Source organism: Trachypithecus francoisi, unplaced genomic scaffold, assembly GCF_009764315.1.
Source record: "Trachypithecus francoisi isolate TF-2019V2 unplaced genomic scaffold, Tfra_2.0 Contig01440, whole genome shotgun sequence".
Taxonomy (NCBI): domain Eukaryota; kingdom Metazoa; phylum Chordata; class Mammalia; order Primates; family Cercopithecidae; genus Trachypithecus; species Trachypithecus francoisi.
In genome coordinates, this window is record NW_022681431.1 from 29,831,927 (window position 1) to 29,849,000 (window position 17,074).

Here is a 17,074-nt window from a genome sequence, read left to right on the forward strand (position 1 = left end):
TCCTGCCTGCAGCACTCAGTGAATCGCAAGCCTCCCAGGGACACAAAGACTTTTCTTCTTTGAAGCCTGTGCTGAATTCTAGGGTCCTTTCCTGCTGTAGCCACTGTAGGACCCACTCAGGACACCCGTGACAGAGCATGGCTTCTCAGTGTGCACACAGAAATTGTGCTCAAGTCCCTTCTTTTCTCCTTTCCGCTTTCCAAGGGGAGAGACTGACACCTGAGCTTGGGCATCTTCACAGATGGAGGGTGGAAGTTTGCACACATTCTGCATTTTCTGGTCATGTTCCCCACTGTCCTCCGGTTGCACTAAGGGTCTTAGGAAAGGTGGGTGCACCACTTTCTGAGATGCTCCTAGCTGGGTCTTCCTCCACCCTCATCCCCTCTCAGGCTGGTTCCAGAGCCAGGTTCACCTGTCCTGGGGGACCAAGGATGGACGATGGACTTCTTGGGAGAGCAAAGGGGTCAAACCTAGTTGCTAGTTGCATAGATTGTTGAAGTTGGAGGGCCTTAAACTACTTTTGGTTCTAGCCTCTCATTTGACAGAAAAGGTTTTGAAGGGTGCCCTTCACAACCCAAGGAAGTGGCTGAAAGGGCCTTGGGATCTACTCTGAGGTTGCCTCTTCCCACTTCCGTGACTTGGTTTAGGAACTTTCTGAGATTTGGTTTTCTCCTCCATGCATTGAAGATGATACCTACTGCCTAGTTTTCTTGTGGGGTCAGTGATAATCCAGACATTCTACAGGGGAGAAATTAGCAGGTGTTCTGTTAAAGTTAGCTCTTCCAGTCTCTCCCTCCTTATTTTTCTTATGATACCCAATTCTCCACACAGATCATTTTCCCCACTAGGGTATAAATTCCTGGAGATCAGGGACCCCATAAAATTCATCTTGGGTTTCTCACCGCCTGGGGACAGTGTCTGGCATCTACCAGCGAGGTTGCAAATAACCTGTGTTGTGCAATCTGTCAGAGCACGAATGTCCCCAGGAGACTAGACAATGGCCCTCGGGGAAGGCCCCACAGCTGGCAAGTCTGGGACCTCACAGCCAGTTTCCTGCCGTTCGTCCCTTTCACAGAAGTACAGGAGCCATAAGGTTCACGGGACTTTTATTTTTACTGTTTATTTTTTGAAAGCCAGCAAGGATGGGCAAGTGCTCAGTCCCTTCTGGGCTGCATTCCTCTACCACCAGTCCCCACCCGCCTCCCCCAGCCCACCCCCCTACCTGCCAGCAGCTCAGATCACCTGGGTGAAAAATATCACTCTGTTGCCCAGCGTCCCTGTCAGCACCAGCTCCAGTGCCAGACCGCAAGATTGTCCGAGGAAAGGAAGGGCCATGATTCCCAGCAGGCCGTGGTTCAGCCCCTCCCTGGCATCCTTCACCCAGTTGGAGGGGCTCTCCTTCTCCTTTCCTGCCTTGTTGGAGGGATACTGTTCCCAGCCCTTCCTTTCCTCCCCAGATGGGATGTTCCTTCTCTCTGGGTGGGCCTGTCCTTATATCTGCACCAAATGATGCCCAGGTGGGCAGCCCTTGGGTACACTGTCCCCGCCTCACTTCTCCCTGCACCCTCCCCTTTTCCCGGTTGTCAGGGAGTTTCCGAGTCTTCCGGTCTCAGAGGTATTGACCCTGAGGGTAAATCGGAGAAAGGAGGCCAAGGGGATTTCCGCAGCTCAGGGGCCATCATTCTGGAGTGTCAGGGGCGTTTATTCTTCACTGGGATGTCCCACTTCCCCTCCTGGAGGCAGATTCCTGCAGCCTGGATTAGGTGCTCAACTCTGGCCCCTCCAGTGGGATCCTTCCTGTGCACAGGTCTGAGGAGTGCACCTGGCCACTCACCTGTCTTTTCTTCTGCAGCCAGCAGCTGGCTTGGGGCCCAAGACTCTGGTCTTCTGACTCCCCAGCCAGCTGCCTTCCTTCCTGGGATGTCCTGCCCCCCACCCCCACAAAAGTTGGATCACAGTGGCATGTCTGGGACCCCACAGCCAGTTTTCTGGCTGCAGAGCCTGGTCATTTTAGTCCTCTGTCCACTTGTGAATCTGCAGAAGTGGCAGGCGAAGCCCGCGGAGGTGCAAGGGGCAGCGGCTTCCAGGTCTCAGGAGTGCTGTGCCTCCCTCTTGGCCTCCTCCTCCCTTAGTTAGGATGCCTGTCCCCTTTCCCTCCTTTTCCTCCTCCTCTCCCGCCTCCCCTCCCGCCTCCCCTCCTCTTCTTCCGCCTCCTCCCCTGCACCTGCCGCTCCTCCTCCACCTCCTCCATGCGCTCCTCATCAGAAGACTCAGTCCCTGCGCCCCCAGCAGCGTGGGGAAGGGGAGGGGAAGGTAGGCTCCTCGGCATTCCCCCGCGGGCTGCAGCCAGGATCCCGGGCCTGGACGGCGGGCGTCAGACGCTGTGCGCTCCCAGGCTGAGCACCGAGAAGGCGGCGCGGTGCTTGCGCAGCAGCAGGCGGATCTTCTCGTCGTCCGAGTCAGGGTCCAGCGGCTTGTTGTACTCGTCGTCCTCGTTCTCCGAGGGTGCGCGGTCCCCGCCTGCGCCCGCGCCGCCCGGGGCCCGGGGCGTGGAGGACGAGGGTTCCAGGGCGCTCTTCTTCCGCCACTTGGTCCTGCGGTTCTGGAACCACACCTGGGATGAGAAAGACTGTGAATGGCACAGGGGCACAGCGCGCACGGGACGCGGGAACAGCCATCCTGCTACAGCTAAACAAATGGTTCAACAATGGAGTGACTGTCACATTCACGTTTCTGTTGGGGAAGGACAATAAAATTTTAAAACGTGAGCGCAGCAGCCCTCCCCTCCTCTCCCCCAACTCCCCCGTGTTGCCGCCGCCTCCTCTTCCTCCTCCTCCTCTTCCTCTTCCTCTTCCTCCGCCTGGGCTCTAGGTGGAAGATGCGGAGTGCGGGGGTGGAAGGCTTAGCCCCGGTACTCATTGGAAGGTGCTTATGAGCAGTCCCTCCTCTGGGCTTCATAGACCCTCACCCTACTTCATAAATAATTGTTCCCCTGGTTAGAAAAGTAACGTTGGTCCATTCCTTGGGATAGTTGAAGAGTGCAGGAATGCACCCCAGAAGCAGAAAGACATGCAGAGGAGTCTGCCTCTTCCCCCCAGCTCTCGCCCCAGGGCAGTTGAGCGGCTGATGAGGAGGGCTCAGCGGGTGGGAGCTTGGAGGCCCCAGGGCCCTGAGCAAAGCCCAGACCCAGGTGCCAGCTGCCCGTGCTGCATCCTTAGGCCCGTCGCCAAGTCACTGAGCCAGCAGTTCCTGCACAGTTCCGAGCTTTCTTGAGCTTCGGTGCCCCAACTCAAAGTCCCAAGAGAGATCTAGCATCAAAGTGGGGAAAGTTGCCCCCAGACTCTGAGGCGGTAGAAACAGGTCTCCTCAGGTCTATTTAGGGGACATTTGGGGCCCCTGCGTGTGGAGTGGGAGAGCCTGGGCTCACCTTCCCTAGCCCTGGCGGGCGACAAGGCTCCAGGCCCCTTATAGCCCATCCGATCCTGCTTAGTAGGAGGAGGCCTTGTCTTCATCTTAAAGATTGGTAAACTGAGGTCAGCTCCTTTTGCTCCAGGCATCAAGCATGAATCTGGGCCAGAGGCTGCCGACAGTGCTTGGAATTTTTGGCCAAATACGGGGGGAGAGGGAAAGCCTGAGGTTGGAGTCCCCACCTCAGGGGTTGAATCCCAGCTCTGCCAGCTCTCCCAGACACTGACCTTCATCTGCGAAATGGGTAATAATACCGTCTCCCCGGGTTGCTGAGATGATGAAATGAGGTGCCGCGCATAAGGCTCTGAGAATGGGGCTCAGTGGATGATGGCCTTTTCCTGGCTATGGTTAATTACCACAGGCTCCAGGGTTAGGCAGGCAGGCAGTGCCCAGACACCAGTACAGCTGTCCTCTGGGGGGCTGCGTTGTGTGGCCACCTCTCTCCAGCGCAGTGCCGTCCTGTCCAGCAGGCTCCTCCCTGCAGAGCAGGCGCCATCTCCCGCACAGACTTACCTTGACCTGCGATTCAGTCATGCCCAGGGAGTATGCCAGCCGCGCCCTCTCGGGGCCAGCCAAGTACTTGGTCTGCTCAAAGGTTTTCTCCAGGGCAAAGATCTGGTGCCCCGTGAAGGTGGGCCGGGTGTGCTTCTTCTTGTGTACGCTGTCACTCAGGGGATCTGGGGCTGGCAGGAGGAAGGAAGTGTGGGGTTAGTAGAGTAAGTGGGGACCCTGAGGCTAGGCACGACTGTCAGGGCAACAACCATGCCCGTCCTCTCCTTCCTACAGAGATTGCCAGAGCACCAAGATTCCTTTCCCCTGAGCAGCATTTTTTTTTTTTTTTTTTTTTTTTTTTTGAGACAGAGTCTCGCTCTGTCGCCCAGGCTGGAGTGCAGTGGCCCGATCTCGGCTCACTGCAAGCTCCGCCTCCCGGGTTTACGCCATTCTCCTGCCTCAGCCTCCCGAGTAGCTAGGACTACAGGCCCCCGCCACCTCGCCCGGCTAGTTTTTTGTATTTTTTAGTAGAGACGGGGTTTCACTGTGTTAGCCAGGATGGTCTCGATCTCCTGACCTCATGATCCGCCCGTCTCGGCCTCCCAAAGTGCTGGGATTACAGGCTTGAGCCACCGCGCCCGGCCGAGCAGCATTCTTGATATTGGAGAACAGTGGCTGTGACCTCTGCCCCGCCTGGGTGGACAGGGCTCCGAGAGGGCAGCTACCCTAGGGTAAGGGGACTGAGGGGCAGCAGAGCCTCATGCCTCTCTGTCTAAATTTCTCAATACTCACTGATGTTGCCTTCTCCTGAGGGGCAACAGGAGTTCCCTCTCTGTCCCAGGGATGTCCCTTCAGGTCACCCTTCTCCTATAATTAGGGACCGGGGCCTGTGAATTCCCTCCACCCCTGGCTTCTGCCAACTTCCTTGCTCTTGAGACCCAACTTCCCAGGTCTCCAGGAAACCAGGGAGGGGGAACCTCAAGCCCCAAGCTGCTCCTTCCCCAAGTCACCAGGCCTGGAAGTTATGTGGCTTAAACCACCCTAGAGAGCCTGGAACAGAGGCCAGAGACCTCCAGCCTGGCCAGGGCAGCCGGCTTGGGAAGGAGTTGTGGAAAGTGGGCTCAGGGGAGTCAGAATTCCCACGTGTCAGGCCTCGTTCTGTGCAGTCTGACAGCTCAAGTTACAGGTGAGGAAACTGAGGCACAGAGAGAGGAAGGGCCCTCCTGAGAGATCATCTTCAAGTCTGTCTGCCTTTGCCTTCATTAGCCACTGACTTTCTTGGCTGTGTCCCTGTGTGTGTACCTGCATTCAGGGCTGAAGAGGTAGTGTGTGGGTTGTGGAGAGGGGACGGGGAGATGGAGGGAAGAGAGAGCCAGCTGAGGCTTAAAGCGCCCCCGAAGCCAAGCCTAAAACAGGATCCAAGAGAGGAGGCCTTCACCTACAGGGGCACAGGGATGGGTGGCAGCCCATGGAGGGGTGGCTGTCAGGCAGTGTGACTGGCAAGGCAGAGTAGCAAATGGGGGGACAGGTGTGCTTTTGGGGATTCCTAGGTTGGCCCCAAGCCCCTATTGGTGTGGGGGAGCCCAGAGATCAGACAGAAGTGGAGGCCCCTGCCTGACGTGGGCAGGGTTTCAGTGGCACAGGGAAGGTTCCAAAAACCCTCACCTCCCTGCCTCCCAGTGGAGCCTCATCTGCCCAGGCATGCCCTGCCACCTCCTCCAGTAACCCTGAATGGCATCACAGGCCCACCCTCTGAAAACCTTGGCTGAGGGATGGGTGGGCTGAGAAGAGGCCCTCTGCTTCCCCACAGCCAGGACCAAATTCAGCTGGGCTCAGCAGCAACTCCTGGAGACAGGCTACTTGGTGCGGCTGCTGTTGCTAGAAACCAGAGGATGTGGTGGGCATCAGCCCCCTGGCTCAAAGGCTGGACCTGGATAGGGTCAGGGTGCATTCTGCACCCCTGAGTGATGCCAGGGCTGTCTGGGAAGGTAAGCTGGGACATCTTCCTCACAGGGTAGCATTTGCCTGCTTTGGGTGAAGAAGTGGATGCATGCGCCCTGGGCTGCAGAAGCAAGCTGGGCTGCCTGCTGGACCCTGCAGGTGTGGGCTATGGGGCCTTCTCTAGATCTGGAACTCCCGGGGGCCCTAGGAGGGCAGCTAAGGTGGCAGCAGGTGAGGGGGGTGGCTCAGACACCTGTGTCCAAGCACTGCTGGATGGGAAGGAAGAGCGGGTAGAACTCAGCCTGCACTGAGCTGAGGCCACGAGTCCAGGGGTTAATGGTGGCTGGGGGAGAAGGCAGTGGTGCGGGGTGCCTGGGAGGAGGCCCCTCCTTGTTCTCTGCCCCCCGGGGCCTGGTGGGTGCTGGTAAGTGGCTGGGGAGGCCCCGTACTCACTGTTGCTGCACTGCCGACTGCCTCGCCAGTCCTGGCCTGTGTCCGCCCAGCAGTTCCGGGTCCGGGTGGGGTACTCGTTCCCAGCCTTGGAAAAATTTCCTACCTGGGGGCTGTAGTACACCCCCTGCGAGCTGAGCCCCCCGAAGCCTGCCACGTGGGAGTAGCCGGAGAGGAGGCTGCTGTTCGGTGCAGCCACGGGCCTGCTCAGGATGTCCGTGATCCCGTGGGGGGTCCCCGCGGCCAGCTGGGGGCCCAGCCCCGGGGGGCTGAGCTTGTAGAAGGAGTTCTGCACTGAGTACTGGCACACAGGGGCCTTCATCTCTGGAAACTGAGCCAGCGGCGTGTTGTTCAGCAGGAACGTCCCCTGCAGGTTGGACTCCATGATCTCCCAGTCAGGACAGGGAAGGCTTCTCCAGGCCCCTAAAACCCAAGAGCCCACACTCTAGCCCCAAATCTCATGGCAGGCCTGGGGGGTCAGGACCAGCTCTGAGCCCCTGACTGCCTCCCACCTGAGGCCTCAGCCAGGCCCTGGCCCAGGCACCCGCACCGGGTCAGCTGCTCGGAAGTCAGGTGCTTGGGGCAGGTGGGAGGCCTCCCCAGGGCTCCTGGCCTCTCTCCTTGCCCTGGCTGGACGGGGTGGCTCCCTACGCCTCAGCTCAGACCCCCTTTCTGCCTCTGAGTCTGGGGACCCTACATGAGAAGTTTTAAGTTCAGAGAAGGAACATTTCCCTGATAAACATACGGCCCATTAGAATACAGGCCCGAGACTGGCTGAGCCGCCGGAGCCGCGCCACCATTGGTCGGGGCACACACGGGCCTCACATTGGCTTTTCCTAGACAAATTGCACTTTGAAAGATTGACTGTAAAATCAGCCAGGGTGTGTGTGTGTGTGTGTGTGTGCGTGCGCGCGCGTGTGTGTGAGAAAGACAGAGAGCGAATTAGCTCTAGAAGCCCTGCTCATCGCCAGAGGGTCCATCTGCTCCCCGCAAGTCTAGCATCTAGGAAAAGGTGAGTGTCTGGGGGCCCCTGGAGGCTCCCAAGCAGCTGTTTCCCTGGGGGAGATAAGGCCGAACTCTGAGGCCACTGTCCGGAGCTGCGCCGGCCCCTTTATGCGCAGATGCCCAAGCTCCACAGGAGAACACAGCCTCTTCCTTCCCTTCCTCATGGGGGGATGGGGTAAGTGGCTTAAGATTGGGTAAGTGTGGGGATGGGGTAAGAGGCCGAGTGGCATTGCTTTCTGGGGGATGCAAGTCCCTGTGGCTGGCTTGAGAGCCTAGGGTGGGAGCCTGCTGGGCAGAAGGCAGGGTGGGGAATGGGCAGCCCTGACAGTGCCAGGGTGTGCCTCCTCCAGCTGCAAGAGGCTGAAGAGAGGGCCACCCTGCACGCGTGTTCTTGCCTCCACCTCTGGTCGGCCTTCCCTGAACTCCCTATCAGAATCTCTTCCTCATTTGTGCCTCGGCTGGAGCAATGGCCATGCTCTGTCTGGTGTGGTGCCCAGGTTTGAAATCCCTGATGGCTGAGAGGGTGGTGGAGCCCAGTGCCAGGCACTCTGTCGGTGCTCAGTTAGTAGTTGATGCACAGGACTGGGCTGAATCACAGAGCATGCATATGCTTTTTTTTTTTTTTCTCGAATAAATTTTTATAATGTACAAGGCTTTATTGAGGGAAACTCTCATTTTACAAACAGGGAAACCAAGGTATAGAGGAGTTGGAGCCCACGTTCCAGGTATATGGGTGACTTCTGGACTGGGCAGGATTCTTCCCTGCAGTTTTTCTCTAAAAATGGAAACTAGCAAGCATGCCACTGGCCTGAACATGTAAAATGCTAGGAAAGATTGTGACTGCCAGACAGATGGATTTCTGCTCATCTCTGTGCCTGGTGGCCTCAGAGCCCTTCCTGACCAGGCATGAGCTCTGCAGAGCTTGATCTCTCACTCCCCAGAGGCCGCCCTGGTAGGTGGGAGACGAGAGGCACTGCTTCACTGAGCTTCTCCTGGGTTTCCAGGCCATCTTGGTTTTCAGTGGGGAGCAGAGGACCCCAGGGCTCAGGGCGAGCTTCCTTCTCATGCAGAAGCTGACCCTCTGTAGCATAAAGATTTAGGTTATGCAAGAAAGACCTCACAAAGGGTGTGGAATGATTCTCTACAGATTTGGTTTAAAGGGAAAAGAGCTATGTCTTCGTCTGAGATGGCTTTGCCACCAGGCTGCATGCCACAGCCATCTGATAGACCTGGTTCTGGTTCTCAGCGTCACCACCCAATCCCACCCAGGCAACTGTGATTCTGAAACTGCATTTTGAAAAGCCCCCTGGGTGCTGCAGATGACCTGCTGCGGTTGCCCACTGGCCTGGATGGCCTGTCTGATTCCAGGAGAGAGGCTTGGAGTGGGGTGGGACTGGGGTGCTCCAGGGGCCTTGGGATTCTGACTCCGTCACCCCCTCATGATGGGGAATTTATGTGGCAGGAAAGCCACAGCCAATGATTTGATTCTTAATTAATGCCAAGCCTGACAAAAGCATTGGTGTCTGGCGCCCCTAGGATGAGAAACTGAAGAGACTTTAGCAACCACCTAATCCATTCTTCCATTAGACAGATGAGGAAACTGAGGTCAGCTTGGTGACCAGCCTTGCAGGAAGTGTTAGCAACTAGCTAGAAACAGGGCAATTTTTTCCCTATAGCAAGAACAAGTTCTTGAACTTTGAATGGCATTGAGTACTGGGGCCAGATGCCTTCCTGGGGAACGCTGGGGAGCCCCCTCAGTGCATGCCAGCTGGGGGCCTGGCCAAGAATCTTAGTGAGTTGTGGTGCCCCCTCCCCCGACCCCCAGCTTCTCCCCATCTCATGGGAGCTATCAGGTGGAATAGAAATCTACTCTGCCACCTCTCTGGAGGCCTCTCCCAGGTCAGGGGTCCTGATTAAGGGATTGTCCAGGCTTCTGGGAGGACTCGGCATTGGCAGGCTCTCTGGGACCTGAGCCCCACTCATAGATTCCTTCACATCCCAACCTAGGCTTTAGGCTGGCCTCAGCACCCCTTACCCCCAAAAGACGAGTGGGAAGGAGAGATAGAGCCCTGTGCCATTAGTCCATTTCTTTATTAATTTTGACATTGGTTCGGCTGGTGTAGGGAGAATGGTCTATACATCAGAGTAGGGTAGGGGGTTCTCTCCCGTAACAGAGCATGTGGGAGAGTCAAGAAAATATCCATTTTCATAACAATTAAAAAAATCAAGGTAATTTCAAAACTTCTAAAAAGCGTCTAATGTGCAGACTGCAGCATTCTCTAGGCATCGTGTGGAGACCCCAAACTCCTCCCCTAAGGGCTCCTACTAGCAGCCGGAGCGTGCAGCCATGCCAGCCGGAGCAGAGGTGCCAAAGCGGAGCCTGGAGCCGCGGGGCCCGCGGGGGCGCTAAGGGGGCTACTGGGTTGGCTGCAGCGGCGACCTGGGGAGAGGAAGGTGCAGGATCGAGGCGTGGGAGGCGAGCCCTGCGCCCAGCTTCCTTGGGCCGTCATCGAATCGGTCCCAGCCGTGCTGCGCGACCCCCCTGCCGTGGCCCCCGGGATGGGGGGATGGATGGGGGCGCCTCTGCGCCCTGGAGGCCGGGCCGGGGTGGCCTCTGGCGGCGACGGCAGCCATCCGGGCTCGCCCTGCAGCTCTTCAGAGGCAGCCTCGGGGAAACTGAGGCCCGGAGCTAGAGCTTCCTCTCCCTGCCCGCCCCTCTAAGGAAGCAAAAGCAGCCCCGCCCCCGGCCGACAAGGTGCCTCGGCCGCCCCGGGGCCTGCTCGGCCCTGGGTGCATCAGGGCGGACTTGTGGGGGAGGCAGGGCCCCTCTCCGCTCACAGGCCCCGCGACCAGGGGGCCTCTGATGTGGAGGGGGCTTCTGTGCTACTTGGAAGGTTTAAGTGTGTCCCGAGGACACTCCCGCAGAGCGGCGGGGCGGAGGGGGCCAGGCCGTCCACACCGCGGCTCCGGGGTCGAGAGGAGCCAGCCCTGTCTCTCTCTCCTGGCCCTGGGGGCGCCCGCCGCGAGGGCGGGCAGGGATTGTGCTGATTGGGGCCTCCCTGGGCCGGAGGCTCTAGTGGAACTTAAGGCTCCTCCCTGATGGCACCGAGGCGAGGAACTGCCAGCTGTCTGTCTCCTTTCTGCCCTGACCCGGAGCCTGGCCCCGGCCTCTTGGCGTCCAGGCTCTCTGCCACCGACTCTGCTACCACTGGTCATGCGATCCAGGGAGCCCCCTGGCTGGCCTCTCCAAGAGGCCACAGAGGCTGGGCAGAGGGGAGGCACCGAGACAGACAGGAAACAGCCTCGAGCCTGGCACCTGCACCCAGGGCCCCCAGCCTGCAGGCTGCCTGGACTTAGAGCACCAAGTTCACTCTGGGAGACCTTGGGTGGTCCTAACTTCTAAGAACTGGCAAATACATTCACTAGACCTTTCCTTCCTCTTTCACTGAAAGGCAGGCCACAGCTCCTTCTCCTGAAGCCACAGAAGTCCTCAGGAGCTGTGCTGTCAGGCTCTGTACATACTGCTAAATGTTTCTATTGGTTTGCATAGTATTTATTGTTTTTCATATACACAAGGCTGATTACTGTACAGTTTACACTTTGAACACGGACTATGATATAGTGCTTGAAGATATAGAAAACCTCTTCTCTATGGACATGCTGGTGCAATCCTGGGTCAGCCACCGGCCTGTCCCCCAACTGAGAGAGGAGACCCTTTCAGATGGGGTTCTGGCTCCCTTTGAGCCCTACAGGTAAGCCTGGGAGTCCTCGCCTCAGATTCTTAAGTCCCTAACACAAGGAACCCCGAACGCACTCTCAAGGTAATGATTTTCCATTGGAAGATGACTTGTACTGAAATTGGCAGAGAGAGAGAGAGAGAGACAACATAAAAAATTCCAGTTTATCCACAGCAGAGTCTATACAGCTTCAGAAGTCACAGTAACATCTGTGTGTAGATTCAGTGGAGGCAAGTGGTGTGTGTGTATGTGTGTGTGTGTGTCTCCTGAATGTCATGTAGAGCGATCTGGGAGGAGCATCACTAGGGAGTGAAGGGGGTGTCACAAGTGGAATGGAGGTGTGTGGGTTGGGTTGGGGAGGGTGGGCAGATGAGGACACGGCTTAAGATTAAGGTGGCTAAACTGATTTCATGCCTAGTTTTCTTTCTTTCTTTCTTTCTTTCTTTCTTTCTTTCTTTTTCTTTTTTTTTTTTTTTTCTTTCCAGGAAGCCCACATGGATTTCTGACAGATGAGGTCGGGAAAAAGTACCCTGTGCGAAGTCAAAACAACTAAAAAAAACCCCCCAAAACCAAAACCCATCCCCAGCCACAAAAAGCCCTCATTCACTGTTGCGTTCACACACTCTCCCGCGCCTGTTCTCTGTCCCTCTCTCTCCCGGCTTCTTGCTCCTTTTGTGTCCTGGTTCCGACAGATCAGCTGTCATTGCAAGAGGCAGGATTGAAGCCTGGAGGTCATGCGTCTACAGTCAGTCATTCATGCGTAGAGGGGACTAGCGGGAGTCCCTTACAGAGGTCATGCCGTCAGCCCAGAGGAACGTGTGCACCACTGCGGTGGCCCTCAGGTCCAGCTCTCCTCCTGTGTGCATGGCAGAGTGTGTGAGGTTCAGGGGTTGGGTGTCGAGGTGTGATCCTGGGAGACACAAAGAGAGAAGGGGTCACTTAGAATGCAAAAGGGCAACATCCAGCAAAAACCCGACACACAGAGTTTTGTGCTGGCAGCTCAGGCCAAATCTGACTCAGGAAAAACAGTCTCCCTAGGCAAGGCGACATGCAGAGGGCGCTGCTCTTACAGGCCCAACCTCCTGAGATGCTGCCCTCCTTCTCTTGCTCCCTATGCAGAGGCTGTTCTCAGAGCCGCCACCCAGGCCTCATGAATTCCTTCTGAGTGCTCAAGCGCTCCAGGATGCCTCTCTGTATGGGCCAAGGAGAGCGCTGTGCTCCGTGTCCTGGGAGAGGAGCAGAGGCCCCTGTGCCTATGTGGTCACCTGGGGAGACATCCTCCCAGCAGATCCTTGTACTTAGGAAGGGCCATTTTTCTTGAGCCAGGGCTTGTGCCAAGAAGGGGCTAGGTGAGGTTAGGTGATGCCTTCACTTTCTCAGTTCAGCTCTGCCAACATGCACTGATGTCTGCCATGCGCCAGCCTTGGGGACCCAGGGATGGTGCGGACGTGCGCCCTGGCTTTGGGAGCTCATGCTTCAAGGGTGACAGCTCTCCTTCAGCTCTGGTCCACAGTTCTTCCTGACCGCTGCCTCTGGCTGCTCTCCCCATTCCCCTCAGATGGACAAGATCTCTGAAAAGGAGATGCATCCTCCTCTCTTCCTCCTGTATTGAGTCCTAGGCTGGAGAAGAGCAGATTTGCTGGAGGAGCTAAGCCTACATTCTTCAGCCTGGGATTCACAGTGAGAAACCTCTCCTGTCCCCATGGGGCCTCCAGCCTCCAACCTGGGGTGAAAACTCCATGTTTTCAAGACCAGTCACTCATGTTCTATCTGCAGGGACCCTGGGACCGCTGGGGAAAGGAGGATGCTTCAACAGGGAGGAGGTGACAATCTCTTGGGCAGGGCAGGAAGTGACACAGGGGGGCAGGAGCTCATCCTCAGGTGGTGCCATCCCCAGACATACTGCTGTCTTGGGTTCTCCAGGTGAAGGTGTTGGGGAGGAGTGTTGGAAGGGAGCAGGGAGAACTCAGCTCTTGGGTGGTTCCCCAGGGATGGGAGGGTGGTGCCGGGTTCCTTGCCAGGGGCTGCTGTAGAACTGTAAAACCAGGAACCGCTGCCGCAGTGGGTGGACAGTGCTGTCACCGTAGAGGGAAGATGCTTTCATCACTGCCGGGCCATCACATCAGTCAAGCCTGACTGTCTCCTCTAAGCCTCTGAACATCCTCTACCCTCCTGTTCTCTGCCTTTGGTCACGCTTCTCCTGTCAAGGCTGCCTTCCGCTCTCCTTTCTGCAGAGGTTCTGTCTGCCGCCTTTAACATTTCCACTCCACAAAACCTTCCTGATCCTTGGAGCAGGCCCCTCTCCACTCTGGAAGCTCTCCCTTTTGTATTTTGTAAAAATACAAAATACAAAAAAAAAAAAAGAGGCTGCCTTTTCTGATCGGGAGATGGCAGAGTCGAATGGGTAAGAACATGAACTCTGGAGCCAGACCACCCGGGTTCAAGTCCCGTGCTGCCTGACCTCAGTCAAGTGCCTTACCCACTCTGTGACTCAGTTTTCTCTGCTGTAAAATGAGGGCAGTAATAGGACCTACCCATTAGAGATGTGTGATGTTTAAAAAAGCTAAGACACATAGGTGCTTAGCATTGTATAAATGTGAACAATTACTTGGCTCTCTAGAAATGTTACCGTCTCTGTCCGTCTGTGCTTTTTGATGTCTGCATATTTCCCTGGTTGGATTAGAAACACCGACGGCAAGAACAGCCTCCTGGTGCTCCCCACGGTGCCTGCCCCAGGGGGAAGCACTCCTCAAATAAGAGACCATCATGGAATGTGCGGCCTAGGAAAGATAGTCTAGGATCTCCCATCTACTTTACTGCCCAGGCACTGAGCAGAAGAGAAAGTTCAGACCTCAGAGATCATGCTGGCATGACTGCCCATTTCATCCCTTGGTAAACTGAGACTCTGGAGGCACGGTGGCAAGAACAGGGGTGGGATGAGGATCTAGGTCACCTCACTCTGCTCAGGACTCCTGCATTGTTCTGGCCTCTTCTCCTGGGTCCCCTCACCTTTCAAAAGGTTAGAAAAGAGTCTCTTTCATTCTTTATTTTTATTTCATTTAGAGACAGAGTCTTGCTCTGCTGTCCGGGCTAGATTGCAGTGGTACGATCATAGCTCACTGCAGCCTTGAACTCCTGGGCTCAAGCGATCCTCCCACCTCAGCTTCCCAAGAGGCTGGAACTACAGGTGTATGCCACCATGGCCAGCTAATTTTTAAATTTTTTTTAGAGACAGGGTCCTACCACATTGCCCAGGCTCATCTCAAGTGGTCCTCCTGCCTCAGCCTCCCAAAGTGCTGGGATTACAGGCATGAGTCACTATGCCCGGCCCTAGACAGCCCTTTCACAAACATAAACTCAGCAACCATCATAACCATCCTACAAGGGAAATGCTGACATTATTGCTATTTTATGGCTAAGGAACCTGAGGCTTAGCGAGGTCATTTGACTTGCTCTGAGTCACACTACAAACAAGACCTGCAATTATTTGAGTCCCAGAGCATATACGTTCGTTCTTACTCTCTTCACATCAGTGCTCACAGTTACCATTATTATTTTGAAACCTTTTTCTTGAAGTGTAACACATTGAAAGGGACTATTTTCATCCTCCCTTGAGGAGACTGAAGCTCAGGGCTGTTACATGACTTAAGGCCATACAACCTGGAAGCAGGAGGAAGAGGCCTTAATTCTAGACTCACAAGCTCCAGCTTTCACTCTTTGAAACACATACAGCCCATTCTAGTCATTTGCAATAGCTCTGTTCTATAAATTAGTCGCTGTTTGAGGCTACACACAGTGGCTCACGCCTGTAATCCCAGCGCTTTGGGAGGCTAAGGAGGGCGGGTTACTTGAGGTGAGGAGTTTGAGACCAGCCTGGCCAACATGGTGAAACCCCGTCTCTCCTAAAAATACAAAAATTAGCCAAGGGTAGTAGCACATGCCTGTAATCCCAGCTACTCAGGAGGCTGAGGCAGGAGGATCACTTGAACCTGGGAGACGGAGGTTGCAGTGAGCCAAGATAGTGCCACTGCACTCCAGCCTGGGCGACAGAGTGAGACTCCCTCTCAAAATATAAATAAATAAATAAATAAGTCGCTGTGAACATGGAATTAGCGAACACTGAACCACTGCTCCTAAGGGAAATACAAGGTTAGGCTCCCGCGAGCCTCTGGCCACAATATTTTGGTCAACTGATGAATACATAACTTTGTCTTAGGTGCGTTTCTGTTTCAAGACACCTTATGTAATATATAGGGTTGACTCATTAACACTGACTTCACCAGCACAGGCACTCTAACTCATCCCTGAGCACAGCTTATCTGATGTCCGTTCTCTCCTTAAGGAACATCCCAGCCTTCTTGCGCTTCACACCAGATACCAGATAGCACTTCCCTCAGGGGCCATTCTAAACAATGAAACCAAAAATTCGAAAAATGTGGCACTACACAAGCTGTGAGGAGGACACTTATTTATAGTATGAAGCACCGAGGCAGAGTGTGGCTTTGTCCATCCTCAGCTGGGATTGCACATGTTGGGCGACTCAAACTTTTTGCCTCTGTGTGCATGCCCATGAATGAGCAAAAGCATGGTGAGTGTCAGCTTTGGGGCTACAGATAAATGTTAATGACTAGGCGAATTCGCAAATGCCGAATCGGTGAATGATGAGGATCAACTGTACACGCTTGTCGGGGGTGGGGGTAGTAAATTAGAAAGCCTTCGGGCCCTCAACCGTCTTCTCTGTAGCCTTAGCCCTGGTTGGGAGGGTAGGGCATTTAATGCTGTCCCCTAACCCTCCGGGACTTCAGCAGGAGCTTTTCTCCGCCTCTCCCTCGCCACTGCTCTCACCCCTCCTCGCCCCCTTTCCCCACCGCCACTGTCACACTTGTCCCTGTGCCTGTCACTGACAGAGGGCCAAGTGCTGTCCCAGAGCCGGGCTGCTCCGTGTTTCTGACACCCACGCTAGTGTGGTCTGGTCCTTAATCACCTGGGGTGGGGGCTTCAGCCACACTGCAGATCATTTACAGCAAATTAAAATGAAATTCAAGGCTCCCTCCTTCCCCCTAGCCTGGCTTTTGGGCTGCCTCTCTCCCGCCTGCCTCTCTCCCGCTCAGGAGCATCCATAGAACCTGAGCCAAACAGAAATTTAAAGCCACAGCTGCCACTGCTACCATAAGAAAAACAAGTCAGAAGAGTGTACTTTTCCTTTCCGTTTGCTGCTTTTAAACATTATTTGCATCTTTGGGTTCTTTCCAGGACCCAACAGCAGCTACTCAGAGTCTTCTAAACCAGCAGCCTAGTGGGACCCCGGCAGTGCAGGGGTTAACACGGTGACCTCCTTAAGCTGCTGAGATGTCAGGTCTAATTTTATCCTATAACTGGATCTGCCAGTCCTCTTTTTTGCCCAAGTGCTGAGATATATCGGGAAGCCCAGAGTCAGCACTTTTGGTGGCTCAGGAGGCAGCGGGCCCTGATTTTTGCTGAAAGCTTTGGAAAGCTAGAGCCTCCTTGCTGCTCGGCCCCAGAGTCAGGCCCTGGGGTGTGAATGGTAACGACCCGGTTAGTGCTGCACTGGGGCCACCATGCCCCTCACCTCCTGCTGACTCCCACCCCGAGGTATCCTGTACTGAGCTGCCCCGAGCTGGGCAGCATGAAGGGCCTCGGGGCAGCTCAGTACAGGATGCCCCAGGGAGGATGGAGATCAGAGCCGGCCCCTGAAGCCCCCAGCACCGCACACACCTGCTGGAGACGGTCGCAGTCGTGCAGCGTCTTCACGTCCCTCCCTCATGGCACGGCACGGCACGCCCCTGCTCCGTGGCCACACTGCCCCGTGCTCACACACATGCACCATGGCCCAGGCCCCAACCCTGATGGTCTCCTGACTTGCAGAAAGCATATCGTCCACCCCTTAGGCCTGTCAGCTCAGCCCTTTCCTAGAAAGCAAGGGAGCAACATGTTTCATAAAACACCAAGGAGAAGCTAAG

At 55.7% G+C, this 17,074-nt stretch overlaps 2 protein-coding genes across 14 annotated transcripts in view; both read right to left on the reverse strand.

The window, feature by feature from the left end:
- Positions 1-1,089: 1,089 nt before the first annotated feature.
- On the reverse strand, positions 1,090-7,292 carry NKX6-3 (NK6 homeobox 3). The gene is made up of 3 exons (XM_033232113.1): positions 6,355-7,292; positions 3,982-4,151; positions 1,090-2,614 (listed from the first exon to the last, which is right to left on the reverse strand). The coding sequence occupies exons 1-3, from the start codon at positions 6,734-6,736 to the stop codon at positions 2,375-2,377; spliced, it is 792 nt and encodes a 263-aa protein (XP_033088004.1). The 5' UTR covers positions 6,737-7,292; the 3' UTR covers positions 1,090-2,374.
- A 2,136-nt stretch (positions 7,293-9,428) lies between these two features.
- Positions 9,429-17,074, reverse strand: part of ANK1 (ankyrin 1) — a 243,895-nt gene continuing 236,249 nt past the window's right edge. For 10 of the 13 annotated variants that reach the window (XM_033232131.1, XM_033232122.1, XM_033232146.1 and 7 more), the window contains one exon: positions 10,892-12,003. In XM_033232131.1, coding sequence (XP_033088022.1) covers positions 11,977-12,003 — 27 coding nt within the window. In that variant the 3' untranslated portion in view covers positions 10,892-11,976. Of the gene's footprint in view, positions 12,004-17,074 lie in introns of all 13 variants that reach the window. The other 3 variants (XM_033232153.1, XM_033232152.1, XM_033232151.1) reach the window with 1 other exon arrangement.

Excerpts from the sequence above, each read along its gene's own strand:
- NKX6-3 (XM_033232113.1), bottom strand. The coding sequence starts at position 6,736 with ATGGAGTCCAACCTGCAGGGGACGTTCCTGCTGAACAACACGCCGCTG. Across the intron at positions 4,152-6,354 it reads CAGTCGGCAGTGCAGCAACA|CCCCAGATCCCCTGAGTGAC; the intron begins GTGAGTACGGGG and ends TCCTCCTGCCAG. Across the intron at positions 2,615-3,981 it reads TGACTGAATCGCAGGTCAAG|GTGTGGTTCCAGAACCGCAG; the intron begins GTAAGTCTGTGC and ends TTCTCATCCCAG.